General features: G+C 36.5%; 2 protein-coding genes and 1 pseudogene across 2 annotated transcripts; all 3 read left to right on the plus strand.

The window, feature by feature from the left end:
* Positions 1-1,067: 1,067 nt before the first annotated feature.
* On the plus strand, positions 1,068-2,423 carry LOC107934831 (wall-associated receptor kinase 1-like). Its single transcript, XM_016867341.2, has 2 exons — positions 1,068-1,799; positions 1,921-2,423. Exons 1-2 carry the CDS (start codon positions 1,106-1,108, stop codon positions 2,283-2,285), a joined length of 1,059 nt encoding a protein of 352 aa, XP_016722830.1. The 5' UTR covers positions 1,068-1,105; the 3' UTR covers positions 2,286-2,423.
* Positions 2,424-7,106: 4,683 nt separating this feature from the next.
* LOC107934833 (wall-associated receptor kinase-like 2) lies at positions 7,107-9,350 on the plus strand. The gene is made up of 3 exons (XM_041089402.1): positions 7,107-7,710; positions 7,857-8,036; positions 8,152-9,350. Exons 1-3 carry the CDS (start codon positions 7,416-7,418, stop codon positions 9,348-9,350), a joined length of 1,674 nt encoding a protein of 557 aa, XP_040945336.1. The 5' UTR covers positions 7,107-7,415.
* A 51-nt stretch (positions 9,351-9,401) lies between these two features.
* On the plus strand, positions 9,402-12,083 carry LOC121214900 (cytokinin riboside 5'-monophosphate phosphoribohydrolase LOG5-like; annotated as a pseudogene).
* The last annotated feature ends 429 nt before the right edge of the window (positions 12,084-12,512 follow it).

A 12,512-nucleotide genomic window follows, 5' to 3' on the forward strand; every position in this document is an offset into this window, starting at 1 on the left:
ACTCTCACTGTTTTTCACATGAAAATGAAATTTTATTCAAACAAAATAAATACTTTTTCTTCATAAACATTATACAATTGGGTAAATCTAAAATTTATTTATATGAAGTTTGATGTAATATAAAATTTAATATATGAATTTTAATTTAGTGTTATATATATATATGATATTTTTATTATTTTATTATTGTACATAATTATTGTGTTTAAATTATTTGTAATTTAATTTAATGTCTACAAAAAATTATTAAATGGAAGACTATAGAATATTTTCTAGCATCGGCTAGACTACAATTTCTAAAGAAAAATTTGAGAGAAGACTAAGGAAAATTCAAGAAAGAGAAAACTTAGAAAAATGGACTTCCTTTGGATAGAGGAACTATGAACAAAATTTATTATTTAATTGAATTGATGTTGTGTGATTAATTTAATGAGAATTTTTATAACATTAAATTCTTATTTTTGTAATTAAATCAGATATGAAATTATGAAATTTAATAAGTTTGAACGGTCTCATGATGTAGATGTATGGAATTATTACATTTTAGATAGCTGAATGGTCTTTCATCACAATCTCCACTAATACAAACAAAAAAGACTTTTGTTTCTTGAAAGAAAAAGAACAGATAATTTTGATTTTTCAAGGGAGGAATACTCAATTGTGTAATGTCTATATACAAATTGATCTCGTTTTAAAATTAAATTTGATAATTTTTTAGAATTAAGGTCAAAATGATAAAATATGGAGATATTAAAAGTTAAATTTTATTATTATACTAATTAAAATCATGTACAATTAATGGAAGATATTAACCTGTGATTAATCATCTTTAGTTTCTCACATTCAAAATTACCACAATTAAATTGCTTAAACCTTTTTAAGAGGCATCAATTTATTCAATCTCAAGAGATTTTTTTTTTACATAATTCTTTTAATGGTGTCAAAATTGATTAGTAGAAAACTGGTTCTAACCGAGCAAGAGCTAAGAAATTTCTTTATACCTTTGATTTGCTCCACCGCACTCCCTTTCAGCCTATATTTATTGACTTAAAAGACTCACCTAAATTTTCATTAGCAATCGAGGGTGGGAGAAATTAAAGAGAGAATGGGCGTTAGTTTTGTGTTTTACTTCATCCTGCAGCTACCATGGCTTATACGACCGGTAACATCGCTCGAAGCAGGCGATTCTGGGTGTAGTGAAACATGCGGGACTGTTTCTATTCCGTACCCATTCGGAATAAAAAGGGGTTGCTATGCCTATAATAATTCATGGTTCAGAGTAACTTGTAATGAAACCGCTGATGGGCCAAAACCTTTCATCACTCGCATCAATCTGGAGCTACTTGGTAAATTTTGGCTGGACAATAAAGTCGTCACCATCAACAATCCGGTAACTTATCTAAATTGCGGCGATAAAGGAGACAACAGTACCATTTCTCCATCAAGTGTCAACCTACAAGGCACCCCGTTTTTCTTCTCAAATCAACACAACACATTCGGATCTATAGGTTGCGGCAATCTGGCTACAGTTTTTCGCAACAATCAAATCGATCCAATCGCTAGCTGCGTACAGCACAGTTGTGGCGACCCGAGTTTGGGGTTCGGTGGCTGTTATGCTCTAATTTCGGAACAGCTCACTTCCTATACAACAAGCATAGCAGAGGTGAAAAACCCTGCAGGGAGAAAGAGATGTGCATCTGCCTTCCTGTTTGATTCTAACCAATTACCATCATGGAAGATAAGCATCAATACCACGCATGTTCCTGCAATTCTCGAGTGGAATCCATGTGATTTGGAAGGTCATTATCTACTATCTTCACTTCATTATTAATTTCTTTATTTTTTTTCTTTTGTTTGATTAAATTTTGCCACGGACTTCAATTTTGATTAATTGGTATGTTGTTTTTAATCTCTATGCAGCCGCACTGTGCTTTGACGTAGATAAAAGTGTAGCACTACCTTACAAGCGTGATGATTGTAGCAGAAGTTGTGGGAATTTTGATATCTCATACCCATTCGGAATAGAATCCGGTTGTTACATGAATGAATGGTTTAGAGTGACTTGTAAGGAAACTACTGATGGGCCAAAACCTTACATAAGTAGCATCAATTTGCAACTTGTTGGAGCAAGAGGCAGCAGCAGCAAGCTTCAGCAAGATGCTTGTCTAGCAAGTCTCGTGACTTGTAGGAGAAACAAAGCAGAAAACTCAAATGGATTTTTAAGTAAAACTAAAAATGGAGAGCATATGGATGAAAACTTGTTGAATTCATTCCTTGAACTTTAAAATGGCACAAAGCCAATACATAAACAAGTTTACAATCTTGACAAAACAGTAGGTTGACCTAAACTTCACCTACTACCACTAATACACATAGTAACTTGTGCTAACTAGCTTGAACAAATAAACAAAGCTGATTTATCAGCTCAATCAACATCAAAATTACATCAAGCATAAACCTAACATAGTTATAAAGCAACTAAGTTACATTACACTAACTTAAAATTACAAAATGAAACATAAACAGCTTGCTGACTAGATGAACCAGCAACTTCTGCATGTTGAGCCTTCGATGGTCTTGGTTGCTGCATGCTGACCATTACTTCAATACTCCTCCTTGGTTAGCATGTTGCAAACTCCCATATTAGCTCTCAGATGTTGAAACTTGGAAACACTTAGTGCTTTTGTTAAAATATCAGCAATTTGCTCTTCAGAACTGCAATGTATCAGCTTAACAACATGAGCTTGTTCCATTTCTCGAACTGCATGAAGTTTGATGTTGAAGTGCTTGGTCTTTCCATGAAAAACAGGATTCTTAGCAATAGCAACTGCTGATTGGTTGTCACACATTATCTCAGTTGCTTCCTTTTGCTCATGATTGATATCTTTCAAAATTTTTCTAAGCCATATGGCTTGATTGACTGCTGCAGCAGCAGCTACATATTCTGCTTCTGCAGTCGACTGAGCCACTACTTCCTGCTTCTTTGAGCTCCAGCAAATCATAGCAGAGCCTATGTTGAATGCATAACCTGTAGTGCTCTTCATGTCATCCAAGGAACCAGCCCAATCACTGTCACAATATCCAACTAGCTTCAAGTTCTCAGCCTTGGTAAACTGCATTCCATAGGACAAGGTTCCTTTGATGTATCTTAGAACCCTTTTTTGCAGCTCTAAAATGACTTTCATTTGAACAATGCATAAACCTCGAGAGTAGACTCACAGCATACATTATATCAGGTCTAGTAGCAGTCAAATATAACAAACATCCAACTAGACTTCGATAGGTTGTTTCACAAACCTTTTCATGCTTATCTTGGCTCGAGAGTTTTTCTCCAACAGCAACTGGTGTGCTGGTTGCTTTGCAATTCTCCATTGAGAATTTGTTGAGAACCTTCATAGCAAAGGTCTTTTGACTTAGCCAAATCCCATTCTTAGCTTGAGTTACTTCCATGCCTAAGAAGTAAGACATCAATCCCAAGTCTGACATTTCAAAGTGCTGTTGCATTTTGATTTTAAAACTGCTTAGCATCTCATGATCTCCTCCTGTCACCAGTAGGTCATCGACATATATTGAGACAATGAGCTGAGTTTCAGCACTAGTTGATTTAACATACAGAGTTGGCTCGCTAAGACTTCTTTCAAATCCTTGACTGGTCAGATAGCCATCTATTCTGCTATACCAGGCCCTTGGAGCCTGTTTCAAGCCATACAAGGCTTTGTTGAGCTTGTACACCATTTCTTCCTTGCCAGACACCTTGAAACCTTGAGGTTGCTCCACATAAATCTCCTCTTCAAGGAATCCATTCAGAAATGCTGATTTTACATCAAGTTGGTGTATCAGCCACTGTTTTTGTGCTGCTAAGGCAACTAGCAGTCTGATAGTGTCTAGCCTGGCCACTGGTGCAAAGGTTTCCAGGTAGTCTGACCCATACCTTTGACTGAAACCTTTCACAACCAATCTAGCCTTTAACTTGTTTAGGCTACCATCAGCATTGTTCTTTACTCGATAAACCCATTTGACACCAATAATCTTCCTGTTTGTTGGTTTATCAACCAGACTCCAGGTCTGATTCTTTTCAATCATTTTGATTTCTTCAATCATTGCTTGCTTCCAGTCCTCCTGGTTTTCTGCTTCTTCAAAGCAACTTGGTTCAACAGTAGCCACTTGTGCTCTTTCATAAACATCAGCCAGTGATCGAGTGCCTCTGATTGGAACATCATCTACATCCATTTCAGGTGTGTTTTCATCATTTTCAACTTGGTCCACTGCGAGATCTTCAGCCACTGCCTCTGGTTCAGCCTTCTCCCAATTCCAGTGTCCTTTTTCATTGAAAACAACATCCCTGCTAACCAATATCTTGTTTGTAGCAGGTTCTAGGATTCTGTAGCCCTTCTTAACCAAGCTGTAGCCGATCAAGATCCCTGCTTGAGCTCTTTTATCTAGCTTGCTTCTCTTCTCAGCTAGAACTTGAGTATAGCACAGACAACCAAAGGTTCTGAGATGAGCCAGTGATGGCTTAAACCCAAACCAGGCTTCAAATGGAGTCTTTTCAGCCAGAGCCTTGGTTGGGAGCCTGTTTTGGAGATAGACTGCTGTGTTAACAGCTTCAGCCCACAGAGTTTTGGGCAAATTCTTCTCAAACAGAAGACATCTTGCCATGTTCATCAAGCTTCTATTTTTCCTTTCACTGACCCCATTCTGTTGGGGTGTATACACATTAGTCAACTGGTGTTTGATACCTGCTTCTTCACAGTAGGCTTGGAACTGAGCTGAGGTGTACTCAGTTCCATTATCTGACCTCATTGCTCTAAGTTTGCAACCAGACTCAGTTTCAACAGCAGCTTTATACTTCAGGAACACAGATGGAACTTCTGACTTCTGTTTTAGAAAATAAATCCAGCAGTATCTTGTTAAGTCATCAATAAATAAAATAAAGTACCTGCTTCCTTTGAAAGACTCAGTCTTCATTGGTCCACACACATCTGTATGCACAAGCTGGAGCTTCTCTGATGCTCTCCATGTTGTGCTTGTTGGAAATGGCAATCTTGCCAATTTTCCTTGCTGACATATCTCACAAAGCTCATCATTCTTCACTGAATCGATGAAATTTTCTGCCAGACCTTCATTGACCATGCGGGCTATGGATTTGTAGTTTGCATGTCCAAGCCTCTGGTGCCAGAGTCTCGAGTCATCAGTGGAGGCTATGCAGGCTGAATGTGAGTCATTTGGCCAGTCTACTTCAAAACATTTATCAGTCATGGTGACTGTTATGAGATTTGATCCACTTGGATCAAAAATTTGACATTCTTTCTCCTTGAAAACAACTGAGTAACCTTTCTCAAGTAGTTGAGTTATACTGAGAAGGTTCCTATCGATTTCAGGTACCAAAAGTACATTTGAAATGATTTTGCCACCTGTAGAGGTATGAATCAGCACATCTCCTCTTCCTTCAGCATTGATTAACTGACCATTTCCAATTTTTACTTTGGTTTTGCAGGTTCTGTCCAGGGTTTTGAAGATAGTTGCATCTGGTGACATGTGGTTTGTGCACCCACTGTCTAGAAGCCAGCCCTTTGAACCCTTTTTCTGATTTGCTGCACATGACACAGCAAAAACATGTTCTTCTTGATCACTGCTTTCTTCAGCTACTCGAGCTTCTGCTTTTTGTTGCTGAAATTGATTCTGTCTTGGTTTGCTTCTATTCTTGCAAACTTTTTCAGCATGGCCTTTTTTCTTGCAGTGTTGGCATACTGCATCTGGTCTAAACCAGCATCTATCTTCTGGATGACCAGCTCTTTTACAATGTCTGCAGAGTTGGTCACTGCTCCTAGCAGCATCAGGCTTAGGCCTGTTTTTCCAGAACTTTTTGCCTTTATGAGTTTTGATGCTCGAGGCTTCTTTGGCTTGAAAAGCCCCTTCCTGGTGCTCCTCTTGTCTGCTGGCTCTTCTTTGCTCTTGTGCATACAAGGCATTGATTAGCTCAGTTAAGGAGATAGTTGTCAAGTCCCTTGAGTCTTCGAGGGATGAAATTTTAGCTTCATACCTCTCTGGTAGAGTGGACATGACTTTCTCAACCATTCTAGCTTCACTGAATTGCTCTCCTAGGAGCCTTATGCTGTTTACAACAGCCATAATCCGATCTGAGTACTGCTTAACTGTTTCTTCCTCTTTCATTTTGAGATTTTCGAAATCTCTTCTCAAGTTGAGCAGCTGTTGTTGCCTTGTTTTCTCAGTCCCCTGAAATTCTTCTTTCAGCTTGTCCCAAGCCTCCTTTGGTGTTTCACAGGCCATGATCCTCATAAAGATCACATCTGTCACACAATTCTGTATGCATGACATGGCCTTGTGCCTTTTTGTTCTTTCATCAGTGTGTTGCCTTATTTGAGCAACTGTTGGATTAGCTCGAAGAGGTGCTGGCTCAGCATCTGAGTTGACAACTTCCCATAGGTCGAATGCCTGCAGGTAAGTCCTCATCTTAACTGCCCAAATGTTGAAGCCCTCTCCATTGAAGATAGGTGGTGAAGCTGGTGAAAAACCTGATGATGCCATCGTTTTGATATTGAGCTACAACAGGTCCTCTAAGAATACGGCTCTAGATACCAATTGTTGGAGCAAGAGGCAGCAGCAGCAAGCTTCAGCAAGATGCTTGTCTAGCAAGTCTCGTGACTTGTAGGAGAAACAAAGCAGAAAACTCAAATGGATTTTTAAGTAAAACTAAAAATGGAGAGCATATGGATGAAAACTTGTTGAATTCATTCCTTGAACTTTAAAATGGCACAAAGCCAATACATAAACAAGTTTACAATCTTGACAAAACAGTAGGTTGACCTAAACTTCACCTACTACCACTAATACACATAGTAACTTGTGCTAACTAGCTTGAACAAATAAACAAAGCTGATTTATCAGCTCAATCAACATCAAAATTACATCAAGCATAAACCTAACATAGTTATAAAGCAACTAAGTTACATTACACTAACTTAAAATTACAAAATGAAACATAAACAGCTTGCTGACTAGATGAACCAGCAACTTCTGCATGTTGAGCCTTCGATGGTCTTGGTTGCTGCATGCTGACCATTACTTCAATACAACTACTCAAGATTTCATTTTCCGATAACTCCGAAAGCACTGTTGTCGTGAACAATTCAATAACTTATTTCAGTTGCCTCGACAAAAATGGAGAAACTAATGGGGTTAGTGTCAACCTTACAGACACCCATTTTTCCTTCTCACATTCTTTCAACAGATTTGTCTCTATAGGTTGCGGCAGTTTAGCTACTTTTCTTCGTAGTCCAAAGGATAATTATCCTGCACGTGGCTGCCAACAACCTTATTGTGATGATTCTGTGACTTCCAATGCTACCTGCTCCATTGATATTCCTACGGATCTAAGATCTTTCGCGGTAAACATGAAAGAGATTAATCCTAGTCATAGCAGCAGACGATCGTGTGGATCTGCTTTTGTTGTCGATAAACGTTATCTTGAGACAATAAATTCAGACCAAAATGACACAAGCAATTGGACGTTGACGCACGTTCCCACAACACTGCGATGGGCCACACTGAAACGTGGGATTTGTAATTGCAGTTCAAATAATCTTTCAAGCATCAATAATGAATACTGTTGGAAAAACTTGGGCCAAAGCTATCTATGTGTTTGCACAAATGAGGACGACAATAACTTTTCTACTGATATATGCCAAGGTATCGTACTTCATTGTTTTGCTACTTGAACTTTCCGCATGAACCTCAACTATACTATAAACTTTTTATTTACTCTGGTATATCCTATATAATATGTATTATATATGTATCTAACTATTTTTTATTCATTTCATTAATGTTTACAGATCAACCATATACATGTACCTATTATAGGTATTGTTATATGCTTTGTTTGGATGCTCCTGGCAACAAGTGTTCGTCGTCGTCATCATGTCCTGATGGATATCAGTACTCGGGAGTTATGTGTGAACCCATAAAATTGACAGAAAAGTCCAAAAAACATCAAATTTCGACTGTCATTATAGGTACGTGCTAACTTTCATTTTATTTTTCTTATTTTTAGTAGTATGACTTCATTTTATTTATTAATATGCAATTTTAGCTTTTGTTTTAATAAAATATGTTTTCTATACTACATAGGTTGCAGCACAAGTTTGGGGACACTATTTGCACTACTTGGTACATGGCATTTGTACAAAGTACTAGATAGAAGAAAAAAATTCAAGCTAAAGCAAAAATATTTTAGAAGGAACGGAGGGTTACTTCTACAACAACAATTATCTAGAAATGAAGGTAACATTGAGAAACTAAGGCTATTTGGTTCGAAGGAGTTGGAAAAGGCAACGGACCACTATAACAAGAATCGAGTCCTTGGTCAAGGTGGTCAAGGAACTGTTTATAAAGGAATGTTGGCGGATGGAACCATTGTCGCTGTTAAAAAATCTAAATTGATGGAAGAGAAGATAATAGATAAAACAAAGCTTGAACAATTCATAAATGAGGTGATGATTTTATCACAAATTAACCATAGAAATGTGGTTAAGCTTTTAGGGTGTTGTCTAGAGACAAAAGTCCCTTTGCTAGTGTATGAATTTATTCCAAATGGGACACTTTATCACTTCATAAATCAGCCAAATGAAGAGTTCCCGCTGATATGGAAAATGCGTTTACGGATTGCAATTGAAATTGCAAATGCTTTATCCTACTTGCATTCAGCTGCTTCTATCCCTATTTATCATCGAGACATCAAATCTAGCAACATACTTTTGGATGATAAATACAGAGCAAAAGTGTCAGATTTCGGAATATCAAGATCGGTTGCACTTGAGCAAACTCATGTGACCACTCGAGTACAAGGAACTTTTGGATACTTGGATCCAGAGTATTTTCGATCAAGTAAATTTACAGAAAAGAGTGATGTGTATAGTTTTGGAGTTGTTCTTGTTGAACTTATAACAGGACAAAAACCCATCAGTTCAAGTGAATCAAAGGAAGTGGTGAGAAGCTTGGCAAATTTTTTTCTGCTCTCAATGAAGGAGAATTCCTTGCTTAACGTTGTTGATCCGATGGTAATGAATAGTAATGCAAAAGAAGAAGTTGTAGCAGTTGCTAAGCTAGCCAAAAGATGCTTGAATTTCAAAGGAAAGAAAAGACCTACAATGAAACAAGTTGCATTAGAGCTGGAGTGGATTAGATCATCAGAAGAAGCTAATGCCATTCAACAAAGTGCAGATGAAGATTCTAATACGGATGAAATGACCAAAGATTTGGGTGTTGCTTCCTTTTCAACGTCTTGTTCTGTTGTAAAAGATAGTGTAACTTTGTTCATAGATACCTAGTTTTAGTTATTTAGCTATATTCCTGTTAACAGTATCATTCGTAAAACCCTGATGAGGAAAGAGGTGCATATCAATTTCTTTTTTTTTTCTTTTGAGATTTGAGTCTAGCTTTTCAATGATGTCTTGAGTGTATGTTGCATGTGGAGAAATAGATAACTGGTGAAACGGTAGGGGAAGTGAAACCAGTCAGCAACATGCACCAAAGAAAAGAAGCAATGGCCAACCATTTTGATTGTTTTATTGCCCTACCAGGTCCCATCTACCCTTTTAAATATAATATCCAAATTCATACGTACTTTACCCATTCTGTCCAACAAATATAACCAAAAAGTGCTTACTTTGTTCTCTTGTTGGGTATCAGGTGGGTATGAAACTTTGGAGGAGTTACTGGAAGTGATAGCCTGGGTTCAGTTGGGTATCCATGACAAACCTGTAAGCAATAATAATATGTATAATGTTATTGTTTCCATTATAGAAAAGAAAAAGTTGATTTATAGGCCCTTTGGTTCCTCTCTTTTGAAACCAAACTTATGTTTCCAAAAATATGCAGGTGGGCTTGCTTAATATTGATGGCTATTATGATAATCTATTGGCTTTCATCGACAAAGCCGTGGATGATGAGTTTGTGATAATACTATGAAATATATATTTTTATATATGTATTAATTACATATTTATTTTGAGTATGATCCTACTAATCTGAGCTATTTATGGTTTTTATCTTGTAAGGACTAAATTGAAGACAAAAGAAAATTTGGAGGTAAAAAGCATGAATTTAAAGATAAAAAGGACCGATATGGGAAATAAGAAAGAAGTGGTGCTGAAAATGTAAAGTGTGGAAGACTTGAGGGCAAAAGTGCAAAGAAGAGATTTTATAAACACAAGACTATTTAAATTTTAATTATATTAGGATTATTGTTAAGATTATTTAGATATAATTTAGCATTTATCTTTTAAAATTTTCTAAGTACTATAAATAGGGGATGGAGTGACACAAATTAATTAACACTTATCTTTTCTGTAAAAGCTTCCTCTCCCAAAAAGCTCTAGCTTTTTTTGTTTTCATTATTTATTCAATAAAATTCCATTTTATTAAATTTATTTCTTTTTTCTCGAAAAGCATGAGCCACTAAACTCATCTAGCCAAAGGTTGTCGAGACTTAGAATATGCACTTAGCCTTCTTAACGAGTATTCATCGTTTCTCCGCATTACGGGACTGACGCTTTCGTCCATGTCCTTCCAAAAGTGATCTTTTCATCTTGTGTAAAGGCGGTTGCTTTGTATGTTTTGGTAAAGTTGCATAGTTGGTTCGTTAACTTATTGCGTCAGTGGTTATTCCTTCCAAAATGGCGTGACATTCGCCATTGAGAAATGATGATCTAGTGTAAGACGGTCCCACAAAAGTGATGGTTGGCTAGAGTTAGGTTCTTCTAAATCGTAAGTCTAAAATCTAAGTGGAGCTGGTGGTCGTAGGCGTCCTCTTCCACTATAATTGGCTTATTTTGTTCAATAAGGATCAACTAAAAGCCTATGATTAAACTCGAGGATCGAGATAACAGGAGGTTGGAATCTCTCTATCAAAGACTTTCTTTTCTCAACTCTGTTTATTTTTACAATTTCAATTTCAATTTACATAATTTTGATTTATCCAAACTTTTAATTCTGTTTTTTTTATTTCTAGGTAGATCGTTTTTCTTGGGCACGACTCTGCTTGGGATCTCGAGGAACAGGAATTTGTGCAAAATCAGTCCCTAAAGATTTGGCCCTTCTTCCCTTATATTATTCTTTTTGTTATTTTATAGGGATAGGATATTTTTGGTGCTCTCAACGACACATCAATTTGTCAAACCTTCTGAATGCCACATTATTGTCTCTACACCAAATGTCAAAGAATTAATTTAGAAGCTTGAGGTGGGTTACTTGTTGCAGTGTTGAAAATGACCAACCATGTTGTTGTTATATTTTTGATTAAGTGCATGCAGCTTGTAAACGTGCTACAGCACGTATGCTTGCTGTAACAGCAAGGTTGTTTAGTTACTTTGTTAAGTTACTTAGTTGAAAATGAACTAAGTTGGTATTGTTTTGATGTTTTTAGGTGTTGATTGACATAATCAGCTTGTCTGCAAGTTAAGTTTTACTTGTTTCAAAGTATGATTAATAGTGGTAGTAGGTAGTATTTGGTGATGTATTTGGCTATAAATGTATTGTTTTTTCTAATTGAATGAATAAGTAAAATGAGCTATCAGCCATAAGCTCCCTTGCTGAAAGATTGTGAGCAAGTAAAAATATTTCATGCATCTTGCTTCCTTGTTCTATGTCCTAATAACCCTAACATGCACAAATGAGCTAATGTTTACAAGTAAAAAACTTGTTTGCAAACTGATATGCACTTCTCACTAAAACATTGATTGTACACTAAAACAAGTCAGTTAAGCAAATTATTCACTACCTAAACAAGTTAGCAGCATGGTTGGTCACATTTTCAACATATATGGAATGTAATATGGTGGTTTAGAAATAGGAATCTCTTTTATCAAAACCACAAAAAGAAAAAAGAAAAAAAAGAAGGAAAAGGAACCTCTCAGATTACTTTCCACAGACTTGTTTGCTTGTAAATGGTAACAGTGGTTTGTTTTGATTAGGAGTACGTGCCTGTGCATAATGGAATAATAGCCAAGGCAAGTTGGGAGGTTGAGCAGCAGAAGTGCCGCAATAGGTGGGGTGCTCTATAAAGGAAGACATGGAAATTTAATAAAGATGAAAAAAAGGTAGGGAAAAAGGTGTTTTAGGCGCTTAGCTTTTTGTTATGATTTTTGGGTCAAATACCAACCATACCATAAGGTTGGGAAAAAGGTCTTTTAAGCGCCTAGCTTTTTGCTATGATTTTTGGATCACCCTCAAAGCCCATGGCCCAACCACAATAACAACCATACGGGTCCTGCTTCCTGTTGTGTGTCTTCCGCATCACCATTTCATTTACTCAAATCGAACCACTATGCCTTCAAATTCACAATATAATATATTTACATGATATTAAAAAATAATGAATTAAATGTAATAATGAGTTAGATGTAAAAATTGTTACACAGCTATTATATAAAAAACATAGGAAATTATCAATGATATATGAATTTATACTTAAACTTATGTAATTTATTATA

This window comes from Gossypium hirsutum, chromosome D02 (genome assembly GCF_007990345.1).
Source record: "Gossypium hirsutum isolate 1008001.06 chromosome D02, Gossypium_hirsutum_v2.1, whole genome shotgun sequence".
NCBI lineage: Eukaryota > Viridiplantae > Streptophyta > Magnoliopsida > Malvales > Malvaceae > Gossypium > Gossypium hirsutum.

Coding starts and splice junctions, on each gene's coding strand:
- LOC107934831 (XM_016867341.2), top strand. CDS start 1,106: ATGGGCGTTAGTTTTGTGTTTTACTTCATCCTGCAGCTACCATGGCTT. Junction 1,800..1,920: donor GAATCCATGTGATTTGGAAG/GTCATTATCTAC, acceptor ATCTCTATGCAG/CCGCACTGTGCTTTGACGTA.
- LOC107934833 (XM_041089402.1), top strand. CDS start 7,416: ATGAAAGAGATTAATCCTAGTCATAGCAGCAGACGATCGTGTGGATCT. Junction 7,711..7,856: donor TTCTACTGATATATGCCAAG/GTATCGTACTTC, acceptor TAATGTTTACAG/ATCAACCATATACATGTACC. Junction 8,037..8,151: donor AATTTCGACTGTCATTATAG/GTACGTGCTAAC, acceptor TATACTACATAG/GTTGCAGCACAAGTTTGGGG.